At 42.8% G+C, this 24384-nt stretch overlaps 1 protein-coding gene across 1 annotated transcript in view; it reads left to right on the top strand.

The window, feature by feature from the left end:
* Positions 1 to 24384, top strand: part of CPS1 (carbamoyl-phosphate synthase 1) — a 92849-nt gene that overhangs the window by 48786 nt on the left and 19679 nt on the right. The window contains exons 22-28 of the mRNA XM_053946993.1: positions 7430 to 7571; positions 9323 to 9388; positions 9948 to 10011; positions 13333 to 13514; positions 19292 to 19486; positions 20035 to 20102; positions 22318 to 22393. Coding sequence (XP_053802968.1) covers positions 7430 to 7571; positions 9323 to 9388; positions 9948 to 10011; positions 13333 to 13514; positions 19292 to 19486; positions 20035 to 20102; positions 22318 to 22393 — 793 coding nt within the window. The remainder of the gene's footprint in view (positions 1 to 7429; positions 7572 to 9322; positions 9389 to 9947; positions 10012 to 13332; positions 13515 to 19291; positions 19487 to 20034; positions 20103 to 22317; positions 22394 to 24384) is intronic.

Genomic DNA, 24384 nt, shown 5'->3' with positions numbered 1-24384 from the left:
TGGAAGCATGACTGTGGTGGAGCAGGCAGAGAAATACAGGTGCTGGAATGAAAACCTGGCACCAGCAGGTGAGCTGGGAAGCACTGCAGGGAGGGAAACTCAAGCCATCAATAACCTGTGCTCTTTGACAGGGCCTGCTGCACCCCCACTTTTCTCAGCAGCAGTTTCTGCTGACCTGTGTGCTTTGGGCACAGGTCAGAGTGTGGCACACAGGACTTGTGTGGACATCAGGCAGACCAGGTCCAGTGATAGAAAATGAGGCTGTGCTGATTTATGCACTTTGAGGAGTTGTCACTGACAACTCCTTTGACAAATCAAAGTATTTGTAGTGCTCCTCTTTAGCTAACTGGAAAGGTTACTTTTGTCTTCTTTGCGAACTGTAGGGCAGGAAAGGCTTGGGAACAAGTTCAGAATGCAGTGCATGAGGAGAATAAAGTACAAGTAGCTATTCAGCACTGGTGTTTGTGCTTTGTGTGGATCTAACATAAGATACTTTCTATTTGTCTTGTAGAGCCACTGGTAATAATTTTACAGCTGTATTTTCTTCTAAAGCATCTGAACATTTGTGAAAATGCAATATGTATGTTTTCCTTGGTGCAGAGGCTATAGAGGCATTGCCTTAAAAAATCATTGGGGAGCCTCTGTAACCAGTATGTACAATGCTAGGAGCAGGGCAGTCTGTACCATGGCATCCCAGCAGAGACCTCAGAGCTCTCTTTTACCAGGGATAGAAAATAGGCTTTCAGGAAACATCTACAACCCATTTCTCGGCTGTGTTTAGTGTGAGCTGCTGCTTTCGCTCACTTAATCTTGTGGGTGAGTCATTCAGGTCTTAGGGCACAGTGTGAGGTTCATGTTACTTAAATCAGGATGTCCACAATGAGATTTATTAGCCCAGGGACCAGAATGTTAAAAGGTGCAGGGAGCTGGAGTGACAATTGTTCTGTAAGTGAGATTTGTTGGTTTACAGCTCCTGCTTCCTTAAACGCTCCTTTGACAGCTTTTTGTCAGTCATCTCATGAGTTTTGTAGGAGGGGAAAGCTGGTAACAATCTGTCTCCTTGAGAAGAGGAGCAGGGAGAGAATTTATACTGTGATCTCATTATTTTAATTGTAGCATGTTGAAAATCTTGTAAAACATCAGAAGTAATCAAGGAAACCACTAGGAACCTTGAAGTAGAGCAGGACAGTGAGGAAATGAGAAAGAATATGCTTTTGTACATAATTCAGCCTGAAATTCAGCAGGTTTTTGAAACCCTGCAGGCCTATGACTACTGAGAAAGGAAGAGCTCTCTCAGAACTAGCCATAATGCATTTTGCTTCCAACACTTCTTACTTTTGGTCCACTTTGCTTGCCATAGCGAAACTGGGCTTAAAGTTCAGTCCAGGCTTAAATCACTTCAAACTTAGGAGGACCTGAGTTCAAGACCCATGGGCTGAGCCAGAATGTGCTCACATTTGCAGCTCCTCTGTGCATATCCAAGCCCCATCTGTAGCTTCTGAGACGAGGTAGGGAGGAGCCTGTGAGTTTACAGGGCTCATGCTAACTGGGACACAGCACGCAGTATCTGTGTCCCAAATGCTCTCAGCTCACAAAGTATTCCTGATCCTTTTGATCAAGACTCATTTACATGTGCCTAAGTCATATGTGGATGAGCATAAATTTGACATAATACCTAAAAAGAATCAGAGGCTGATTTGGGAGACAAAAAGAGTGTTTCTTACTTCTGCTGGCATCTTTATTGCTGGGTCAGGTGAAAGCTGGTCAAGTGGAAGAGAGGGCTCTGCTGAAGTGAGCAGGGTCTCCTGATAATTTCAATGCTGTCAGTGTTCCTCCAGTCAGTTAATAGATTTCTCCAGGTTCTCTGTGCCAGGTGAAAATTTCCTCATTAAGCAGAATTTATTCCATTTTCTCTTATCATTCATTATCAAAGAAGTGAGTGGATAGAGTTCCAAAGATGACAGGGTGGGATTTTAAATTAAAAGCAACTACAAATCAACACTGGAAGCTGAAACAGTCACAAGCAGGGTTGGGGGAAAGCTTGTTTTGTTTATGAACTGCAAAATGAGCAGAGGACTACAGTTTTTTGAGGAGCTGAACAACCATTTAATAGTCATGGCAGTGTGCAAAAGAATAATTGTCTGGATCTGAAGCTCTAAAACTCCTGACTTTCATTTTGCAAAAGCAAACGTTAGGAAGAGGAGCATCATAGAAGTCTGAAATTGTGGTCACTTAGTCTTCCCTCGTTTCAGAATTGATTCTAAGCTAGTGAGGGGGTTTAATCTTTGGAAGACTTTTTTATTCTGTGTAGGAAAAGGGAGTAATGCTCCAGGGGAAAGTGGGAGGCAGTGATGTAAGACTGGGTCATGTGATTTGGTGTATCCAGGACTGAGAATTTTTGTCTTGTCTTTTAGTGCTGGGTTTCTGGTGAGCTTGAAGGGTTATTTGCTGTCAAATATTCAAAGAGATCAGCCTAATTCTGCTCTTGCTGGCTTTAGTGTCTCTACCTTGTCTAAAGAGCTGTCTCTGAGCAAAGGCAGTGGGAACTGCCCCTTAAAAATTGTCAGCCCTTAACCCCTCTGCATGTCTGTTTTCCTGTCTGTAAGATAAGCATCACCCTACCATACTGCTTGCATGTTTCTGTATATTATTTCCAGGAAAGTTGAGACATAAATGCTAAAAATTATCATAATTAGTAAATGGAAATTATTCAGTTATGAAAATGTGTGTCCAGTACATGTAGAGAGGCAGCCTGATTTCCATACCAGTGCTGAGGATTTGCAATTCTCTGATTCAGTTCCCATTAAACAAGATGGACCAATTCTGCTGGTTTCTTCTATCATGATTTAGTTTAGGAGTAGCAGAGGAAAAAGTGCATGGGAAAAGTGCATGGTTCCATTTCCCCTCTAGGAACTTGTCATTTTTCTTTTGCATGCTGGTTTTCCTGTAAAAAGCTGGTTACCTTTTTGCATGGATTAGTAAATGGCCTAACCTAATTTAAGCTGCTAGCCCGAGGCAAATGAATCATGGTGCAAAATAATCACTGCTTTTGTTCTACCCTCCCAGCTGGGAGGGAGGGTGACAGTAAATGATATTGTTATAATGAGATACAAGAAATGGAATGAAAACAAGCTGCAAATGAAGGCAATTTGCTGTCTCTGACAGTAATCAAATGACAACCAGCTATGTGTGTTCCTGATGCAGAAGGGAGGGAGGGCAAGGGAGTAAACGGCTCTGAAAGAGGCTCATTTTCTTGGGGTCATCAGGTCTACTCACTCATTCTGAGGAGGCTGAGTCCTTAATAGCCAGTGACTACTAGCATCAGTTTTGACAGAGAATTGGTGGAGTTTGCTGTGTTTGCTTCTGTAAAACACACATCTCTGCCTTTAGTTCTGGTGTTCATGATTTGTGCAGGAAGTCCTGCCTCTGAGCTGAGATCAGAAAGTGGAATGGGCTGAGGAGAAGTGGAAGAGTTTCTGGTGGAGGTATCGAAGCATGGAAACCATGAGTTTGAATACCGTGCGGTGCCACAAAGTGGGTCTTACTTTGGGAAATCCAAAACCTGGGAAGCTCAACCTGCTGGATTAGGCAGGATTTTTTTCACTGAATCATAGAATGGTTTGGGTTGAAAGAGATCTTAAAGCTCGTCCCATGGGCAGGGACACTTCCCACCTGCCCAGGTTACTCTGAGCCAAGTCTATCCTGGCCTTGAACACTTCCAGGGATGTGGCAGCCACAATTTCCCTTCTGACACTAAGGAAGAGGAGGCTTTGCTGGAGTAAGGAGGGTGATGTGGTGGTTGTAGAGAAGATCCAGGGTGGAGATGGTGCTCTTGCCTGGAGTCCCCTGAGGGCAGAACAAGCTCTTTGTGGGGCCAAGCTGGGACACTGTGTAGAGGAGAGGAATTTACTGTGAGTGCTTCTTTCCTGCAAATTTTCACCAGCTTTCCCTTTCTCCTGGGCTGGTTGCAGGAAGGTGGAGCGCTCTCTTTGCATACTCCAGGGCAAGGAGGGGAGGTGGCATTGGGAAAATGGACAAATCCTATCTATCCAGGGATCTGAACCCAAGAGTTTCTGGTTCCCAGTGCTGCTCTCAGAACAGCTGGTTTGACACTTCTGTGACTCTCATCTGTTTCACACTAGCCTGACTTTACTGAGGGCAGCAGAGCTGCTCCGTGCCTAAGCCAGAGTGGAAAATCCAGTCCAATGACTCTTTCTCATGCTTCAGCTTCCTGACATGTTCTAATAAAATGGTCTTACCAGTATTCTCCCACGCAAATAAAACAATAGTATTTAATTTAAAAATACTGTAGAGTAAAGGACATAATTCAAAAACTCTGATTTAGGAAAATTGCTTGTTTGTTAATCATTCCTTTTTCCTTATTCAGAACTTGCTTGCTCATAAAATATTGATTTATTGGGCAGGCAAGAATGCTCTTGGCAATGAAGATGTAAAGAAGTAGTAGTGATAAAAATGCAGGCTTTTTTATGTTTTTGTAAAAGCTAAGCTTAGAAAAGATAGCTTAGAAAGAGAGGGAGGCAGAAACTATAAGGGTGGAGTCAAAACAAAGTGGGATGAGCAGTAGAAGAGAAAAGAGTAGAGTAAACGAAGAGGGAATGGAGAAGATAAAAAAATGAAGAGTAAAATGGGCTGATCTTCAGAAATGGCAGGGGAGGAGCAACGTGTTTGAAATAAACAGCAAAAACCAGGACTTCTGAAAAGCAAAACCAGGAGAACAAGAATGTATGGAAGTATTGAGAGACCCTGGTTGTAAATATGAAATCAAAAAGGTACCCCTGCTTTAGCTGGTCAATGCCCCCTCTCCATTTTCCTAATTCAAGAAGCAACACTAAGATATAGAAAAGACTATATAGAGAGTGTTACAAGAAAAAACCTACCTTGTGTGTGGGCCTCTAAAAGTAATTTCTGCTACCCATCTCTGAAGTGAGATGCTTTTTTCAAAGACTGGCCATTTCAGAAGGTAGGCAGAACATCTTCAACAACAGAAAGAAAACTTGGCTGGGACGAATTGTAGACATTTCTCCCAGCTCAGCACGGTGGTCACAGGGTCAGGGCACAGTTATGTCTCTGGATAGCTCATCCCAGAGCTTCAAGAATTTCATGTCTTTGAGTGGAGTGGGCAGCTGCAATGAGAGGCAGCAGGTGGAAGCACATACATAATCATTGGTCCAGCCCAGTCTGGTGAGGCATAGGTTTAAAATTTAGACTGAGAGGGTGAAGGTAAGGGAGATATTAAGTTCAGGTTTGGGCATGGAGTTGTAGGGATACCGAATCCAAAAAAGGAATCACTGTAGGTCTTCTGTGGAGGCTGAAATGGTAAATGACCATAGAGTTGTTGTGGTGTTGGGATTTGACACTGGCTGGAAGCCAGGCACCCATGAAAAACCATCCACTTCTTCTCCTCTGCTAGAGTTGAGCAGAGGAGGGGGAAAGAAAAACTAAGAGGCTCATGTGGTGAGATAAGGATTAGGAGAAAACACTCTAAGGGCAAAACAGGCTAAAAACATAAAAGGTATAAAGAAAAATTTATTAAAAGAATTAAAGGAGGATAATGACAACCAAAATAAACATTTAGAACACCTTTCTCCCCACCTCCAACCCCCCAGTCCTTCTTTCTTTCTCACTGACAGTGCAAGGAGACAAAACATGGGGTTTTTAGTCAGTTTGTCACTTAAAAAAAAAAAATTATTCTTCAGTTTGATTAAGGAGAGGAGTCTCTTGTGTTATGTCATGGAGTTTTCCCCACAGGAGACAGTTCTCTGTGAACTTCTTCAACATGGTTTTAATTTTTATGAGTCCCACTCAACCCTCTACAGCGTGAGTCCCTCCCACAGGCCAAGCAGTCTTCCCACAACTGGTTTTTTTTCCATGGGTCTTTAGTTAATGAGTCTTTTAAGGATGAGCTGTTCTAATTTGGAAATAAGAGTCTTCTCTTTCTGTTCAAGTTTCTCACTAGATTGCTGCATTTCAGCATCCACATGCTCTAGTGTGAGCATCTTTTTCTCACAGGCTTCGGGTGAACTTCTACATCTGTCCATGCACTTTATGAATTACAGGGAAAACCAGTTTGTTACATTACAGTCCTCAGTCTTTCCTAGACACTCTTTATCTTTTGCATACAATGACAACTTCTCCCCTCAGAAAAGTGGTTTTGGAGTAGTCATTACATGGCAAATCCCTTTCCTGGTGCTTCAACACCTTCAAGATACAGCACTAAGGAAAGCCTACAGTAAGAAATGGCTGTTAGGTGTTTGACCTCACCACCAGGGAGAAGGGAGCCTTCAAAAATGGGTTCATGTTTGTCTTGTAGCTGTTTCACAAGCAGATCATCACTCTTTTTTATCTTTTAGAATTTGTGAACAGTAGGACTGGTATGTGAGGACAATAAATCTTTAAAATAGTTTGTTACATCTGGTAAGTGAGCTATAAGTGACACAAAGATCACAGCTTTCAGAAGAATCTCAGCTCCAAGACCCAGAGCACCTCCTCCTCTCCCCTCCCTCCTTTGTACAGACGTTATTGTCGCCTTGTTGTTCTCCTCAGGTATCCTCATCTTTTCCTTTTCTCTGACTCAGGAGACAATTTGTGTCTGCAGGTTTGTTTGTTCATCAATTGGAAGGTTTTTATGGAGTTCTGCAGCACTGAAAGGTTGATCCCATCAGGGCTCTGCATCGAGGAGCTGCTCACCACTGCTGGTGACGTGGTCCCCGCTGGCACCGCGTGGGCTGCCCTGGCCGCGCGGCCGCTCCTGGCACTGGGATGGCGGTGGCCACGTGGCCACTCCTGGCCCTGGCCCCTCCTGGCCTCAGTCCTGGTGCCATGGCCCTAGCAGCTGTGCCAGGAAGGGCTCTGGCAGCCCCCTCGCCACCCCTCGGAGGAGAGGAAGAAAGAGGAGTTGTGCACGGTTTTTCATTCTTAATTATGTCATTGCAGAGGCATTGCTAACTTTTCTAATTGGGCCAGCCAATGTGGCAATCGTCAGAGCCTTCTGGATTAGCTCTGCTGGACATAGTGGAAATTTTGAGGAACTTCTCTCTCAGAAGCAACCTCTGTGACTTCCTCTGCCCCCACTAAAAGCCAGGCAGTGTTAAACTAACACTTGGGTACAGTCACTTGTACTAGCCTGATGGATCTCATCATGTATCACTGATTCCTGTCTCAAAAATGCAGGGAAGGTAAATGTTTTACTTCCTACTGCATGCAGTCTGCCTGCAGACTTTACCACAGAGGTGTTTGTGTGGGGCACCAAGGCAATAAAGATGTTTTATGTTGAGTCTTCTTCCTTTTCTTGCCTTGGCATGCATGATCCTATAGCCACTCTATGCAGTGTAGAGACAAAAGCTCTCATGTATCTTCTTGTGATTCCTGTAAAGCTTCATGCAGAGGTATTTTTCTTATTTAATCCCAGCAAAACAATTCCAGAGGAGACACTGAGGAGAGCCAAACAGATGGGGTTCTCTGACAAGCAGATTGGAAAATGCCTGAGGCTGACTGAAGTCCAGTGCCGTGAGCTGAGACTGAGGAAGAATATAGTGCCCTGGGTGAAACAGGTATGTGAGAAACGTCACTGGGCCTGGTGGGGGCTTCCAAGAGTGGCAGGAGACCTCTGTCTTTAGAAAGCCCTGGCTCTGTTAACATCCTCAGGAGTTTAGATGTTGATGTGAGGAGAGCAGTTCACCTGTGTAGCTGCTCCTTCTGCACTGCAGGCATCAATGTAAGTCATGAAGTTCCCAAAGAGACACTCAGAATATTCTTGTTCAAATTCTTCATGGCTGAGGGGGAAACATACGTGGCTTCAGGAAAAGGCTGAAAATGCTGGCCCACCATTGCAGGACCATGGAGAGCATCTCTCTTCTCTCTTGGTAGTAAATTTTTACAGGCTAATACTTTATTTGAAGTGTGCTATTGTTATGGGTTCATTTGCTATTCATTGTGATAGTATGAGCCTAATGAGCTCATCTGGTATTCATGGCAGTGTCACTAGGTGCTCTTAAGGTATGTTGGTATTAAACTGCCACCACCTGGTTTTCTGTCCTTAAAGATGGTTAAAAAAAAACCAAACCCAAACTACTGAATGTTTCTGAGAGAGTTCATTTGTATCCTCAGGCCCAGTTTGAGGTGCCAAGTCTTTTTCTGTTCTCCAGCTGCTGTTTTTCTTCTGTGGCTCACCTGGCCACAGAAAAGTGCCTGGTCTTGCACTGTGTTCTTTCAGCTGCATATGGTACTGCAGTGCTGGATTGATTTTTGTGCCAAGGTTCACTTAATAAGGTCACTCTACTTGTGCCTGCCTGTGTGCCTTCAAAGCATATGCTTCTTCTTGAGCCATGAAGTACAAGTCACAGTATTAGCAACAGTAATGAGCAGCAGACACATGGTGCTAATGATGTAAGGTCACATTCTCCATGATTCACAAGGGTTTGGACAGGCAGTGGGGATTCCTGGAAGTGCTTGAAGTTTGGACAGACTTTTAAATGGTATAGCACATAAAAATTCATGTCAAGACTGCTTGCATATTGTTCCCTGTTCAGTATTCTCTGTAGAAATGTTTCAGATGTTCATTCAGGATACTTCAGCAGTTGCTGGTGACCCAGATGGACTGGTTACCAAGTATAGCATGCCATGAGTAGTTGACACAAATAGTTTGTGAACAGCCTCGTGAGCAAATTATTCTTCTGGGCTGTATGGTGACTAATTACACAAGAAATTGTTGAAAGCTACATATAAAGGGTGGCTTAAAATTGCTCTTGCTTTGTGTACCATTTAATTATCAGAGCATCAGTTATATTGTAACATAAACGCATAGTAACTGTGCTGCCACTCCACATGATTTCTAAGTGATATTATGTGTGTGTTTGCATTCAGCGTGGGAGTCAGATGGGGTCAAGAGTAGAGTCTGAAGATTCCAGACATCCTAGTTGTAAAGGACAGAAGACCTGGAGGAATCTGTGTAATCCACGGAACAAACTAGAGAATGAGGGCCTTGGCAAGAAGGGGAAAGTTCCTGGGTTGTGTAGGTGTTTCACCCAAGAGGTGCAGAGCTAAAACTGCAGCTTAGAAAGAGATGGTAGAGTCTTGTGTTGACTGAACTGTTGGGTCTGGGCAAGGCCAGGTATATGCTATGATAAGAGCACAGGACAGTTCAGGTCACCTCCTTTTGAGGAAAGATAAGATGGGAAAATAATAGGAGTGAAACAGCAGTAGAAAGGGAAAAAGGCAAAAGAAAAAAAAAACCAAAATCTGCATTTAGGAAAGATCTTGCACTGGCCAAGTCACAATCCCCCTTTTTTTTTTTCTTGTACAGATTGACACCCTGGCAGCAGAATACCCAGCAGTGACTAATTACCTCTACGTCACGTACAATGGGCAGGTAGGCACCCTCAGAAACAACAGTCTCATTGCTCTCTGGTTTGATCTCTTTTCCCTGTGCCATGTTATTTCTGGAAATCTTGCAGATGCCTCGGTCTCCATAGCAATTCTTTTGGATGGTTTTACATAAAATCCCCTTACAGCAGGCCTGGAACTTTCTCTCGCTTCAATTCTGATCCAGTGCATTTAGTGTTAATGCCCCTGTGTTGTTAAGAGCCTGTCACATATCACCTGTATGTGCACAGGTAGGTGCTGGGAATGCAGAAGTCATGTTTCCCTTATCTCATCCTAACATTATTTTTATATGAAACTTCACAGGTCCTTAGGCTGCTTGAATAGCCCATATTAGAGGTGCTGTTTCTCTTCTGGTCTGGGTGCAGCACTACTAATTCCAGGAGAGCTGCACTTGATTTACACTGCAGTGAGCAAGATCAGACTGGTGCCCTGAAGGATCAGATTGTTGGATTTGGGCTGAAGACCAGAAACTGTTTATTCTGAAAAGCACAGAGTTAGGTGCTGTGGAGTACAGATCATAATGACTTTTTTGTCTCCCTTCCCAGGAACATGATGTAAAATTTGATGACTGTGGAGTGATGGTGTTGGGCTGTGGACCATACCACATAGGTAAATCTTTCTTACAACTCCTCTGTTCTTCTTGTCCCCTCAAGCCTTCTTCAGATATTCTTGTGGTTCCTTTGTTCCTCTTCTCATATGGTGAAAAAACCCTCCAGAGCACAGTGCACAGGACATCAATTCCTAACAGAAGATTTGCATTTTATACTCGGAGATTTCATTTCATGCCCTGCAAAAAAGCAGGAGAATTTTATTACTTTTCACTTGGTACTTAGTTGTGTACTTAACTTAGTTGTTGGTACTTAATTTCCACAAAATTTTACAGATTTTTTTTAATCTTACTTTTTTTCACATGTTGAGGTCTTGAGAATCTCATGCCTTGTACAGAAATTTGTTGCTCCCATACCTATCTTGTTTACTGCCTATCATGTTTACTGCCAGCTCATGATGATATTGTCACTATGCATTTTACAGCTGTAAGTGTAGGTGACTCTGAAAATATTTTGATCTCTTCAGCTGCTTTTGTGTAAGCAATTCTCTGTATGTTGTTTTTTCTTTCAACCCACTCAGATCATTATACAGAGTAACAGTTTCCTTGTGGCTGTGAGTATTGGATAGACAGACTGCTGAATTCTGTATATGATGACTTTCACTTTTTCTTTCCGTGGATCTCTCCAAATAGCTTGCAATTACTGACAAGGAAAAAATTGCTTGTTATTCAGAAATATTTTTGCTCTGCATCACCCAGAACTGGTGATGGGTTATGAAATCTGGAATTGAAGGCTGGAATTGAAAACTTCATCCATTTGCTTTGCTTGCATTGAAAAGGTCATATGCTGCACTCCTGTTGCTGTTTGTAGGATCTATCTTTTTGAACTCCCTTTCCAGCGTGAATGTTGAGATGACTGAAATCAGGAGCAACACTCCATGATTAGGCTTATTTTTTTGTGGATGATTCTGCTGTTCAACAGGCTGTGTGGCATGGCTACAAAAAAGGATGGCAGTGGTATTTCACAAGTTGATTGAATGTATGTGAATACATTTTGCAGTGTTCATCTAAAACTCCTCATTGCTTAGAATAGACATGCAGGTCTGTTCTTGGTCTCATCTGCTCTGCAGCTTTGATTAGATCCATCAAGACCATCTTTGGAAGAGGCTGTAACTAAATAAAGGCTGCTAGAGGAAATTATTGCTTGTAGCTGTAAAATATTTTTTCCTAGATGAAATAGCCATTTTTTTCCTCACTTTTTTATCCTTTGGAGGCAAGTAAGCAGTGTACTTTTCCTCTATGCTTTCAGTATTGTAATCAGAATTCAGTGGGATCAACTCAGTGTTCTCTTCCAGAGAAGAGGCTAAATGATTTGAATGGAAGTTAAACATGTGACATTATTTTTCTTATTTCCTTTGTGAAAGCTAAGTTTTAAGTTAAAAAGAAATAGAACAACCCTTATGAGTTTTATTTTAAAGTAGTTGAAAATATATTGCACATGAATAATATGTTCACACTTCTGCAAAGAAATAAAAATATTTGAGGGAAGTGAGGCCATTTCAAAAGTCATGCTGTATTCTGTGTTTAGAAAGAAAATTATTCAAACCAAAGTGGGTTTTTTGAAGTTTCTTGTAAACTAATATGCCAAATAGAAAGATGATGTGAGTCAATGCAGTTACACAATCTTGAACTTCAGTGATTAGTTTGGCACATCTCTCCTACACACGTGAAGCCTCAGCAATCCTTGCACTTCACCTGCTTCCAGGAGGGGATCTCCTGTCCTGGAAGGGGGTTGGTTTGTGTGTCAGCCTTAAAAGCAGTATAAATAGATTTCCACCACTGGCATGGACCAGCAGAGTGCTCTGTAAGTTTTAAGGTGTGCACATAGATTCAACATGACTGAAACGTGAAAGTGAATTCAAAAACATGCATGTATTGATGTAGCAATTGTCTCCTGAGGAGCAGTGTCTGGTTACAACAGTCATTACTAGTAATACTATTTATTTTCTGTCTCCCTTCTTCCCATGTTTGGATATGATCATTACTGGTTGTGCCTGGAATACACTTAACAGCTGTTCAGCTGTTTTCCCAGGTTGTATCTGAAGCAGTCAGATGAGGGCTCCAGATGACCATGGTGTTCCAAAGTTGAGGTTTCTTAGGCATTTAAAAATACCTGTGTAATGGAAATGGAATACAAAAACTGAATGAGCATCTGGTGTCCTTTCTGGGAAACATCCAGGTTCAGATTTGATTTTCCTCTTTTCTGTGGGGTTTTAACTAAAACTTAGGCATGTTTTGAGGTTCTTGTTTGACAGAAGTGGGGAAACAATTTATGTGCCTGTGCCAGCCATCAGTTTGTGACTAGGTGGTAGAGGCAGCAATTAAGCACAGACTGAATTTAACTTATCTTGTCACACAATTAAATACAAAAGTAATATCAATGGTTAACAATCATGCAGTATGATGAGGCCAAGGTTTTCTTGTAGACTGTAAGCATAACCATTTAATGATGTTCTTTATGCATCATTCTCTGTTTGTGGTACTTGTTTTGGATGTTTAGGCATAGAAATATATGGGGTAGTAGCTGTTTGCACAAATCTTGATTCAAGTGTTCCCTGGAGCCTGCAGCACTGCCCAAATCCTGAGAGCTGCAGCAGCTTGCCCAAGGCCAAGCACCAAGTCCTGGTGCTCACCCAAGCCTCCTCTGTGCCTCTTTCCTTTCAAGATGGCCACAATGCTTACTCAGGGTTTGGACAGTAGGATGTGCTCATCCCACAGTGTTGCCATAGTCACTGTAGCCTTTAAAGCAAGATCCAAGGATCACGGAGTGGCTGTAGAAGTGTTCTTCTGATCTGCCTTACCTGGAGTCAGTGTACAGGAATGTCAAACCCACTGAGATGTAATTCTTTTCTTGTTGGTTTAGCTCTTCTGGAAAGCAAAAACCACCTCAGTCCTCTATCACCACATCTATGCAAACGCTTTGTGTTTCCTGGAGTAAGCAGCACTGTCGTGTAATAACAGGAACTCGGTTTATCCCACTGGTTAGTTTATCATGGAGTGCATTGGTTGGGAGGCAGCAGTGATTGGATGGAAAGCAAGAGCACACTGAAGTGTTTATGAGCACAGGATGACAGACATGTTAGAGAGGTCTGTCACTCCTGAGCAGCTGAGCCAACTTACCTGTTGTGCTTGGAGCTTCACGCTTTGTGGATGATTAATTTCTGTGGGAGGACAATTACATTTCTGGCTCTGAGCTGACAGGAGGCAATACTGGCTTTTTTTTTTTTTTTTTTCCTTCTTTAAGCTGGAGTGCTGAGAATATCTATTTATGTTTTCTTCTCTGCATCCTTCCTTTCCTTGCCCACTTTTCTGTCTCCTGGCAGGCAGCAGTGTGGAGTTTGATTGGTGTGCTGTCTCCAGTATCCGCACGCTGCGTCAGCTTGGCAATAAGACCGTGGTCGTGAATTGCAACCCAGAGACAGTGAGCACGGATTTTGATGAGTGTGACAGACTGTACTTTGAGGAGCTGTCACTGGAAAGGATCCTGGACATCTACCAATATGAGGTAAAGAAAAGCAGAAGCACTATAAAAAGCCACAAAGCAACCCAAACTTTTCAAAATTCCTGTCACTAGCTTGCGAAGCAGCTGGGGGTGAGGGGAGAGAGCAAAAGCTGTTTGCTTTGCATCCTGATGTTGCATGTTACACATCGCTGATCTTCCTAGCAGGCTGCTCAATAAAGAATGCCAAATAAATATGAAATTATTTTGCAAGATGCCATATTGTGCAATATTTACAAGCAGGCTTAATTTGCTGCACAGACATTTATCGCACAAACTGTTCTGCCCTTGCACTGCTGGGCTTTAGCAGTTAAGCACACCCTTGATTTGAAGCACAAGTCCTCCACCTGGGGCAGTTGAAGGAGTTCTGTGCATCACACCAACGTGTGCTCAAGAACTTGTAGGCTTGGCTTTGCAGTACAGTTGGCAAGTGGATGTGATCCATCATTACAGGCAGGCAGACCAGGGAGGGGCATTGCAATTGCCATCAAACCATAAAATGTTCCAGCTTCTGATCTGGACATTGCACTGGTCTATTAGCAATTTTCAAGTGTTTAGAAGTGCTGGTCTAAGAGATGGAAGAGAGTCCCAGACATATTTGATGATGAGAGGGTTTCTAATGTGAACAGTTGGCCCCAATATTGAAAATGTTGATTTCTAGCAGATAACGCACTCATCTCGTATTTTTTGCTGAGGCTTTTAAAGGTGCTTTCAGGAACTTCATCTACCCTGAAATTCAGCATGAGTTGGCCATGTAACTTGCTGAAGCAACTTTGCAGAGCACAGATCATGTTAAACTTGTGATTTTTCTTGAGTCCTTTTCCTGGTATATGAGGGTTTGAGCTCATCTCCTTTGTGTATGGGTGCAAATTTCTAAAATGGATTTATAATCTGGCCATGTTTTGCTCATTCCCAAATTTGGAACCAGGCCCAAGCACATCAGGAATTCAGTCCCAGACTCTAGGCTCTGTTCTTCAGCCATTTGCAAAATACTGTCTTCAATCATTTTTAGATTGCATGTTCATATTTTCCTGTTTGTACAGGTTGTTTTACCTCTTCTTTAAATTTTTATAAAAACAGAGACTACTACTGGAAAACATAGATTTTCAAGAGGCCAAAAGACTCTGGTGGCTCTCTGGACTCTTAAAGGCTGATTTTTGTATGCTTTAGGATTATCCATGAGGCTCAGCTCTAAAAGCACTGAACTCTTGTTTACTTAATAGAACTGAACTTCTGAGCAGGGGCGTGGAGGAAGCTGGTGTGACAGTTTGTCAGACAAATAACACTGATGAAATACAACTTCTAATTACTGCAGGATCAAAGAGAAGGTAGAGATAGGTGATGAGGGAGCTCATTTCCACATGGAGTGCTAGTAATTAGCAAGTTTGGTAAGAAAAATATGTGAAAAGAATACTGAATACATACTGAAACTTGCATTATCCTGCTTGTCAGAGCAAGGCTTGGCCAGTTTGATGGGAGGCAGTGCAGATCTTCAGGTCTAATAGCAGCATCCTGTCGTGCCCAGAGTTTGCAGAGGATTCTGCTACGCTGGCATGGGTGTGAAAACAACCAGCTTGATGTTTGTGCTGGAGGTGTGAAAGCCATCAGAGTCTGAGCCTAAACATCCAAAATCGGTGTTGTACCGTCTAATAATTCCCAAGGTGGATAGTAAATACAAATAGTAAAACCATTTTTCTTCAGCAATGACATAAGGTAATGGTATTATTATGCCCCATTTGCAAGTAGGGAAACTGAGGAGTAGATAGGCCTGCACAGAGTAATGCAAAAGAACTGGGACAGAGCCCAGACCTCCAGCTAAGTGTCATCTTAGATACATTATTGTTATATGTCATTTCTTTAGAAAAATGTGTGAGCCACATGCTAATGTCCTGTTAACAGAATACTTCCTTAGGCAAATGCAGCTGGAATTCAGCCTCTAAGGAAAAGATCAAATTAAAAATTAGTCTGATTCTGAGATCCTTCACCAATCCTGTCGATAGCCATCTCTCCCATCTTCATATACAGAGCATGAACGGTGTCATGATTTCAGACTGTTCTTTTAACCTCTCCCGGTCATTTGCCTCCTCTGGTGTTTCAATGGACAATGAACTGTTGGAAATAATTGAAAAGTCATGGATCATTGGCAAACTGTATGTAAAAACATCAGCAAACAGTGGACACAACCCTAAGCCCTTAGTAGAGATAGTTCAGCTCCCTAAACATTGTTAGGATTAGCAGCAGAGCTTGGGCAGCTGTTAAGCCCAATTGAATAGGTGCACTGATTTGTCCCTGCTTTTCTGATTAGATAAATTTGTCTGCATCAAGGAGCCACTTTACCAACAGCACTGAGACAGCTGCAAGCTGCCCACCAAGAAATGCTTGCAGCTTCACACAGCCCTCTCCCAGGGATGCACTCAGCTGTCCCCCCTCTTTCTCTTCCTTGTGTCCTCTTTAACCTCCAGCTGACATTCACAGCTGCAGTGACTCACCAGAGTCTGAGCTCTGCACAACAGAGCTGTTCATTGGAGGAAAGTTTAATTTACTGTGAATGTGCAGAGTTAGGTGGTAGTCTGTGAGGACAATAATTTTAAAAAATAAATAAAATTCCTTCCCTCAGATTTATTGGCTTTTTGTTTCCAGAGAAGATGTTCCTTTTTATTTTAATATCTATCTGCTTGAGGGCCTCTACTGATTCTTTTTTCTGTTTCGGAGATTATTCTGAAACAATTCATAAAAGTAAAGGAGGCTCCTAGGTACAATTTTAATGGTCTAATTTGTTTTCAAACTCAGGGAAAAAGAAACCCCAGCTCTATTACTAATGACATAACAGCAAGGTAGTAATAAAAAGAGCGATTTTTGTTATAAAGGGGAAAATAATTCTCTCTAGACTTCCTTCACTAGATTATGTATTGCATGTATTTTAATGATATCTAATGGCAAGGAAGTTATTAATTTTCTTTATAATTAAAATATGGCTGATGACAAAGTGATATGCAGTGGGGTCCCTTTCTGCCTGCCCACATTTCTCAGAGGAGCAGTCGTATTCCCTGTCAGGACAGTGGTTGCTCTTTGGGTGGGAACATGCTTTGGGAAACAACTGCAGAATTTTAAAGTAAAGAAGTAAGCAGCAGCTAGATTCAATTTATGGTTTTCTTGAGTAAAAATGAGTATATGATTCTTTGCTATCTGCTTGAAAAAGGAATCTCCTCTGTCTCCTTAGGGCTGAAGTCCCTAATTCTATCCCAGCTTTGATGTAGGCAGTATTTGGATTTTAGATGTGCAGTAACTAGAATTGTTTTAAAGGCAGAAATGAGCAGCAGCCGAGGAGAAGCTGTTAGCTGGGATACTTCACATTTCACATATGTCAAGGATAGTTTAAGATGTTGGTTGACCTTGGAAGCAAAGCTACTTTGACTTGTTACCCTCCTTCCAAGCTGCAAGGAGGGTTTGCTTATTCACACTCTGGTTCTTTTTCACTGCCTGTCCTAAGCTCTTTCAGATGGTTGCTGTTGGCCAGCAGCATCATGGCATCCCATAAGTGACTGCATAGGAAAAAGGAAAAAAAAAAGGCAAGGAAGAAAATAATCATCTTATGCTGTATATTAGCCTGCTGAGCAAATAACCTTGGGATAGTAAGTGTTGCTTAAATACCAGACTGTTGGATCTTTATTATGGTAGGAAATTCCCACATCAAAGCTGAGTGGAGACTATACTAGCATTTATCATCTATTTTTGCCCAGTCACTTATAGTCCATTCTGCTTTCAGTTTACAGTTTTGCCACTCCAAATCCCTTTCAGTCCCTGATGAAGGAATTCCTCTTCCAGAAAGGCCAGTGAGGCTGACCTTCTTCAGGAAAAACACTTGTTAATTAAAAGAACATTGTCCCTCTAGAGCCAAACCATGGATCACTTGCTTTATGTTTCTCATTTGTTAGAAGTGGGTAAAACTGTAAAACACATTTGACTCAAAAGAGCCCTTCACTGGAGCTGTTCTGTGGGCCAGATTGTCCTTTGGGCATAGTTTCACCATCTTTAATTTGAAAGTAAAGTGCTCTTTGTTGTAGGTACTCTAAGGCCTTTTCTTCTATTGAAAATTTTCACACCTGACTAGATTATACTTGAAAGCATTAGGGATTCTATGTAAAAAAAGAAAAAAAGCCCATATGAAAGGTGTGTTAGCAAGCAAGATCACCTGTCTCTTGTTATTTACTGTTTATTCTTTTCTCACTTAAAATGAGATGCTGCCCAGTGATGGATCTGAAATGCTCTGCTGTGGCTGGAGGATGCTGGGCCACCTGTTCTGCCCCATCTACCTCTGGAACTGGAGTGCTAACAAATAACCTGTGTGGAAATGAGCACCTATGACAGTTTGCTGAAATACTTGCTACCATCCAGGGCACTGCCAGAAATGAGAAGCTAGTCAGGGATAAGGAACATTGATTAAAACAAAGGGCTAAGTGTATCCATAGCTTTGCAGACTGTATGAAGTGTTGGGCTCTGTTGACTTATACTCTGCTTAGCTTTGTTACTTTCTTTAAAGACTGGCTTCTGGGGCTAGGAAAGGTGGTTTATTGAGTACCAGTGCTGGCAGGAAAAAAAAAAAAAAACCAACATAAATTCCAGTTGTTTCCCATTACCTCTCTGCTGGAGGTTACTGCCTTGCATCTCTGGAATAAAAAAGATTTTGCACGAACGTCTGCTCCTCTGAAAATCTCTGACCGTGAGCATGGGAGAGGCTGTTTTCTCCACGAGCTAGACTGAAAAAGAAAGAAGACCTCAGCCTCTTGTTTGTTTGCTCTGCTGGGTCCAAAGGCCACAGCAAGCAGGGGTGTAGGCTCAGTTGTGGTGAGAGTCCCCGTGTCCACATGGGAAGGGAACCAGACCCCATGGGGCAGAGTGTTGGGGTTTGTTGGTGTGCAATGCATGTTCCTAGTGCAGTCCCCTTCCCCTGGAAAGCAAGGCAATGTGTGTCAGCTCAGTGCTTTGTCCTCGCTGGGAAAGAAGAAGCACCCAAACCTGACATGCAGACAAAATAACAGCTGGTGGTTCAAGCAGGACTTAGGGATTCATGGGTTGATGTGAAAGCTGCAAACTTCTCTGGTTCCCTAGGGAATTTGACCTCCAGTTATTGCTGGGTTTTGAGTGATATTGAGGAGCATATTTCTGGTTTGGGGAGGATATACACTGCAAATCACAGCAGCCTGGGTGCCTCTGGATCAGCACAATTATGATGAAATCATAGAATGGCTTGAGTTGGAAGAGACCTTAAAAATCATTTCGTTCCACCCCCCTGCCATGGACAGGGACACCTTCTACTTTCCCAGGTTTCTCCAAGCCCTATCCAACCTGGTCTTGGACACTTCCAGGGATGGGACAGCCACAGCTTCTCTGGGCAACCTGTGCCAGGACCTCACCACCTTCAGAGTAAAGAATTTCTTCCTAACATCTAACCTAAGTCTCTCCTCTTTCAGTTTAAAACCATTTATCCTTGTCCTATCACTCTCTGCCCACGTAAGAAGTTGCTTTCCTCTTTTTAGGCTCTGGAACACTGCAATAAGGTCTTACTGGAGCTTCTCTTCTCCATACTGAGCAACCCCATGCCTCTCAGCCTGTCTTTGTAGGAGAGGTGCTTCAGCTCTCTGATCGTCTTTGTGGCCCTATGATCTGTCTTTATTCACAGCAATCTGAAAAGGGACATAATCTAAATATTGGATTTTTGTTGTGACAGCTCTTCCTATTAAGATAACTTGGACATGACCGTGCTCCTTTCTGCCTTCCAACAGGGATGCAGTGGCTGCATTATTTCTGTAGGTGGGCAGATTCCCAACAACCTGGCAGTACCACTGCACCAGAGTGGAGTGAAGATTCTTGGCACAGATCCTTTAAAGATTGACCAGGCAGAAGATCGTTCCATGTTCTCAGCTGTCCTGGATGAGCTGCACGTGGCCCAGGCTCCCTGGAAGGCAGTCAGCACGCTGGTAAAATGGGAAATGCTGAAGCAGCTGGGGGTTGGGATGTGCATGAGCTCAGGAAGGACTGAGTCACTGATACATTTCGAGATTCTGAAGGCATTTGATAGTTTTTTACTGCCCATGTTGAAGAACTTTTTGATCCCTGTAAAGTGATGCTGCAGCAGCACTGGCAGTGGGTGGAAACTGGAAGGGAAGTGTCTTTAAATCACCTCAGCAACTGTGGTAAATACCCAGCAGAAGTTAGCACCACTGGTAGGCTAGTCTAGGTATCCTGCTGGGCTTGAGAGCTGTTCTAGCAGGTGGAGATTGCAAAGGAATAGAGATGTGTTGGCATTGCTCTTTTTTCCCAGTGAAGCTCTATGGACAGGGGAGGTCTGAAGGTGACAGCTCTGAAACCAGGAAGTTGTGTGTTACACTCAGTGCAGCCTGCAGTCTCCAACTTCTTTCCTCTCATCTTAACTGCTAGTAAAGTGCAAATGCAGTTAGAATTGCAATTTTGGAATGACTTTAAAATATTTTCTTGTTCACAGCATGTTTTTCCTCTCTTTCTTTAGAGAGATGCAGTTGAATTTGCAAGGTCTGTGAGTTATCCATGCTTGCTGAGGCCCTCCTACGTTCTGAGGTAAGGCTCAGCTGTCAGAGCTCAGCAACGTGGGGTATGACCTCCAAAAAGCTCTCTGAGACAAGGGAGAACAACTTCAGGGGATGTGTGGCAAGCTCTGTGCTAGGTGTACGTGGCATTAAGCTGCCCATGAGACAACTGCTCCAACCAATTAACAAAGCCAACGGGTACCTGAAGTCCATCAGACACAGGTCAAAGGTAGAACATAATCATAAGAATCTCTGTTCAGCTGTATTACCTTTTGCATATCTCAAGGCCAAAACCACAAACCATCTGGGATATTCTTTCAGGTTCCTGAGATTGTTACCTTTACAATTAAGTCATAAGATTGTTTGCCACCAGGAAAAAGAGAAGGGAACCTGCTGAGGCTGTTTATTGAGATGGGCATCTGTTTTCAGAAAATGACAGTGCATCTTTTGAATTCAGCTTCTTATTTGCCAAGCTTCTCTGCTTACAGGCATGTTTTATGTCCCTACACTGTGGCAGCTGCTTCTCATTAAACAGACATTGTACAGAGTCCCTCATTTCCAACAGCCAGACAGACTTTTTGAGGAGGTTACACCAGCACATGCACACAGCAAACTCACAAGTTCTGAATGATTGCTCTTCTCTGTGAGAAGTTTCTTCATAGCTGGATGATTCAGCACAGAGAGGCAGTTTGCTGGGCGCAGTTTACAAGTGAAAATAAATTGGAGACAGGATCCTTTTCATCTGAAAGACACACATATCAAAATGAAGAAACTCAATATCAGATTTTGAGGCTGGAGGACAAGCACAATTTTTATTTTAAAAGAAGAAAAGGAGAAAGGTTTCTTCATCCCTGAAGGAAATAACCTTTTGAAGCAACTCCTGAATGTGACTTTTCTATCTGGTATGGAAGACTTGCAATAGGATTTCAAGCACAGTTAGAAAACTCCTGTCAGGAGTAGAGTTGAGTATAGTTAAGTATAAGGTAACAACTGCTCCTGATGTAATTCTCCTGATTGTTGAGGAACACTTCTTTTAGCCTGTTGCTTCCATCTGTATTAAAACCATTATAGGTCCCTCCTGTGTTAAGTATTTGCTAATGTGTGTTAGTGCAGGGTAGGGGGACTCCAGGGAGAAAGATGAAACTGGAGGATGTAAAACTTGAGGAATGAGAGTGTGAAAAGCCCTAGCAGAGTCTTCTACCTGGCCTCTGTCTGCAGAACAGCAGCAGTCCACAGCTAGATTTCTTCATTCTCTGAGCAGATATGACCTTTAATATTGGCCAGCTTCCTTGGAAAACGAAATGCCTTTCCCCACCAGTTAGGTACTGTGTACAGCTCACATCCTCAGTGGTACTACTGACACAAGTTCATGGATTTCTTGAACTCTATTGATTTACATCAGCCCAAGAGGTCAATATAATCACCTAGGTACCTGTGTCTATTTATCTTAGGATAAAGTGACTGATTTGTGGGATAGATCCTTCTTCCACTTTTCCCCACAGCCTCTGTGGACTTGCCCAACAAAGCAAAGGGGAAGCTGGGCATCAGTGGTAGAAATGGGAAATGTAACTTTTTTTTTTATAAGATTCTTGTCTTTAAAAAGGACTTGAATCACATACTCTGGACCCATGTTCTCCCAGATCCCTTTCTCTGATATTACTGGCAGTTACAATTAAAGCAGCTTTCAGATATCTGCTCTCCTGTGTCTACCTCTTTAAGGAGCACAGTGAAATGGCCAGCAAAGAACAGACTATTTGCATCTGGGTTTACACTGTCACAACCATTGCCAGTGACCCATGCAAGCCTCACTTCATCTGTCCCTGAGGAGCAATTGGGCTAAAGGCAGCCAAGAGTGTTTGTCCTGAGCTCCTGGGGAAAGGCTGGGCCTTACTAGGGCTGGGTGGCTGAGGAGCCATCTCCCCTGGCTTAGGGGGCTTGGCTCAGGAAGGGCATTTGGCAGCAGTGCTAAGGCTATGAAAACACAGTTTTTTCTTTGTTTCTCCACTGTGGTTCTGGAGGTCTCCTTTCTTCTCTGGGAAGGATAATGGAGGGTAATTGGGTACCACCTCTGCCTCTCTGAGTCAAGAGCAGAGCAAGTGCCTGGAGTCAGCAGCTTCCTTGGCTAGGCTGTCATGCAGAGGTAGTTGGTAACCTTGTGAACCCTGTGCCCTGGTGCCTAACACTGATGTCTCCCTAGAATTCACAAGGGAGGCTGACCTGGGTTCTCTTCTTTCCTATTCTCACAGCGGGTCTGCAATGAATGTAGTATTCACTGAAGAGGAAATGAAGAAGTTCTTAGCAGAAGCCACCAGAGTCTCTCAGGTACCTCTTTTTGCTGCCACTTCCTTTTGTGTTCCCCTTATTTGTTTCATCTCTACTGTGGCTTCTCTCTTTGTTTCCTTATTGTCTTCCTCACTTTTTCCCTTCCTTGCCTGGGGAGGAGACCGTTTGACTCCTCAGTTTGTTCTCTAACAAATAATATCAAATATCCTTACTGACCCCACCAGGACGCCTGCATGGAGTAGGAAGACCTGTTTTACTGCATGTACATTTCTGACCAGTTAATTATGTAAATGGATGTAGTCCTCTGAGCTGGGACCCTTCCAGGCTTGCCAGTGGCAGGTTATGCCAACCAGCACAGAAATGGGGGCATCTTTCACTTTCTCAGTTGTTTTGCCTGGCTTCTTTGAGCAACTAAATACTTCATCTTGGCATCTCTTCTGAAGGTGTTTCTTGTTGTTTTATTTTTTTAATGGTCACTGTTCAGAACAGGACTTTGGCACCATAAACACTGCTGTTCCAGGAATCTTGGAGTTAAAAATAAATGAATCAAAGAGGAACTCTCTGAAAACACAACTGGCTGGGGAAGTCAGACATATTACTGCTTTCTCAGGATTCTTAAGTGGTTAAAACTTGAAGAAAACCATGAGCTTTTTAAGTGCATGAGGCAAATAGTGCAGTTTAACTTTTCAGCAAGAAATGGTGGAATGAAAGGGAGATACCTTTCAGAGTAATAATATCCTGAAGGATAGGTTAGTGTGGAGGCAAAGAGAGCACTTATTACCATCTTTTAACAAGTTTTAGAGGAGTAGTGCAATTGTTAGAGAATTCCTTCAGAATTCCATCAGAAGGAATTCTTTAACTATTCTCAGAAGACTATAGAGTCAACCTGTGGTAGTGTGCAGGTTCTTTGCATGCTGGGCCTCCCAAAATGCCGGACTTCCCTCTGTACTTCATCTGAAGCACTCTGCTTTATGTTTACACTCACAGAAGCAGAGCAGGCAGCAGCCTTAACCCCATTCAGTGGGACAGATCACTTTGTCATGCTGCTGGGTGGCTTTGTGATGGCAGTGGATGCCCTATAGGAGGCTCTAGCCCAGAAAAGACCTCTGGTCAGCTTAACTTGTCACAGCTTGACTGACTTGAATTGGGCAATGGTATTCTTTGTTTGTGAGACTCTCATCCCTGGTGCAGGAGGCTTTTCTGAGAGCTGCATTTGTAGAGTCTAGCCAATCCATGACATATTCCTAGGGGAAAGAGATGGTGTTCCCGTGGGTTATCCTTATGACATCCAGTTCTGCTACACACACAAGGCACTGCTGCTCACTGCAAAGATGGCCAGTTGCACACCATGAGGTTTTGGATGCTCTGGTTCTGATCCTGAAGAGACTTACCCCAGATTTACATGCTAATTTTTTCCTAGTGTAGTCAGACTGCCAAGGGAAGAACATCTTCCTTCATCCAGTAGTGTTGTATTATTGACAAAAGCTATGGTATAGTTGAAGCCAAGCTAGCAAAAAGAAAACCAGAACAAAAGTATAGTGTTCTGCTTCTACATTAGGGAGGATTTTTCAGTCTTGTGAGTGATTCCACAGAAGCTCCCAGTATTAGTTGTGAGCATCCTTTGTGGGACATAGGCTCAGTTTTTCTGGTTCCAAAGCCTTACCTAGTTCTGCTTCATCCAGCAGAACTTCTCCAGGGAAAGGCCCTGACTAGTTCTTGTTCTGTTGTTTTAATGACTTTGCTGTTTCAGTGTTGTGTCATTATGGCATTTATATTGTCAATAATGCTCAAAACCTCTAATGCAGGTTGAGACAGATTGAAGTAAACAAGGCTGTGTGCACATATAAAATCTTCAGGTGAAAAACTGCAGCAAGACAGAAAGTAACAGGACACAAGCCACTAAATTTATGAAACAGTGTAGGCTTCAGCATTGTCCTTGCCTGTGAATTTACCCTTGCACTGATAAATGGAAGGAATTGTGTCTTGTAACTTTTGGAGTTGCTTGGTATTTTTTCAAGAGAAGCCTTTAA

Source organism: Vidua chalybeata, chromosome 7, assembly GCF_026979565.1.
Source record: "Vidua chalybeata isolate OUT-0048 chromosome 7, bVidCha1 merged haplotype, whole genome shotgun sequence".
Classification (NCBI taxonomy): Eukaryota; Metazoa; Chordata; class Aves; order Passeriformes; family Viduidae; genus Vidua; species Vidua chalybeata.
Note: the sequence above shows the minus strand (reverse complement) of the source record. Positions and strands in the feature narration are given on the sequence as shown.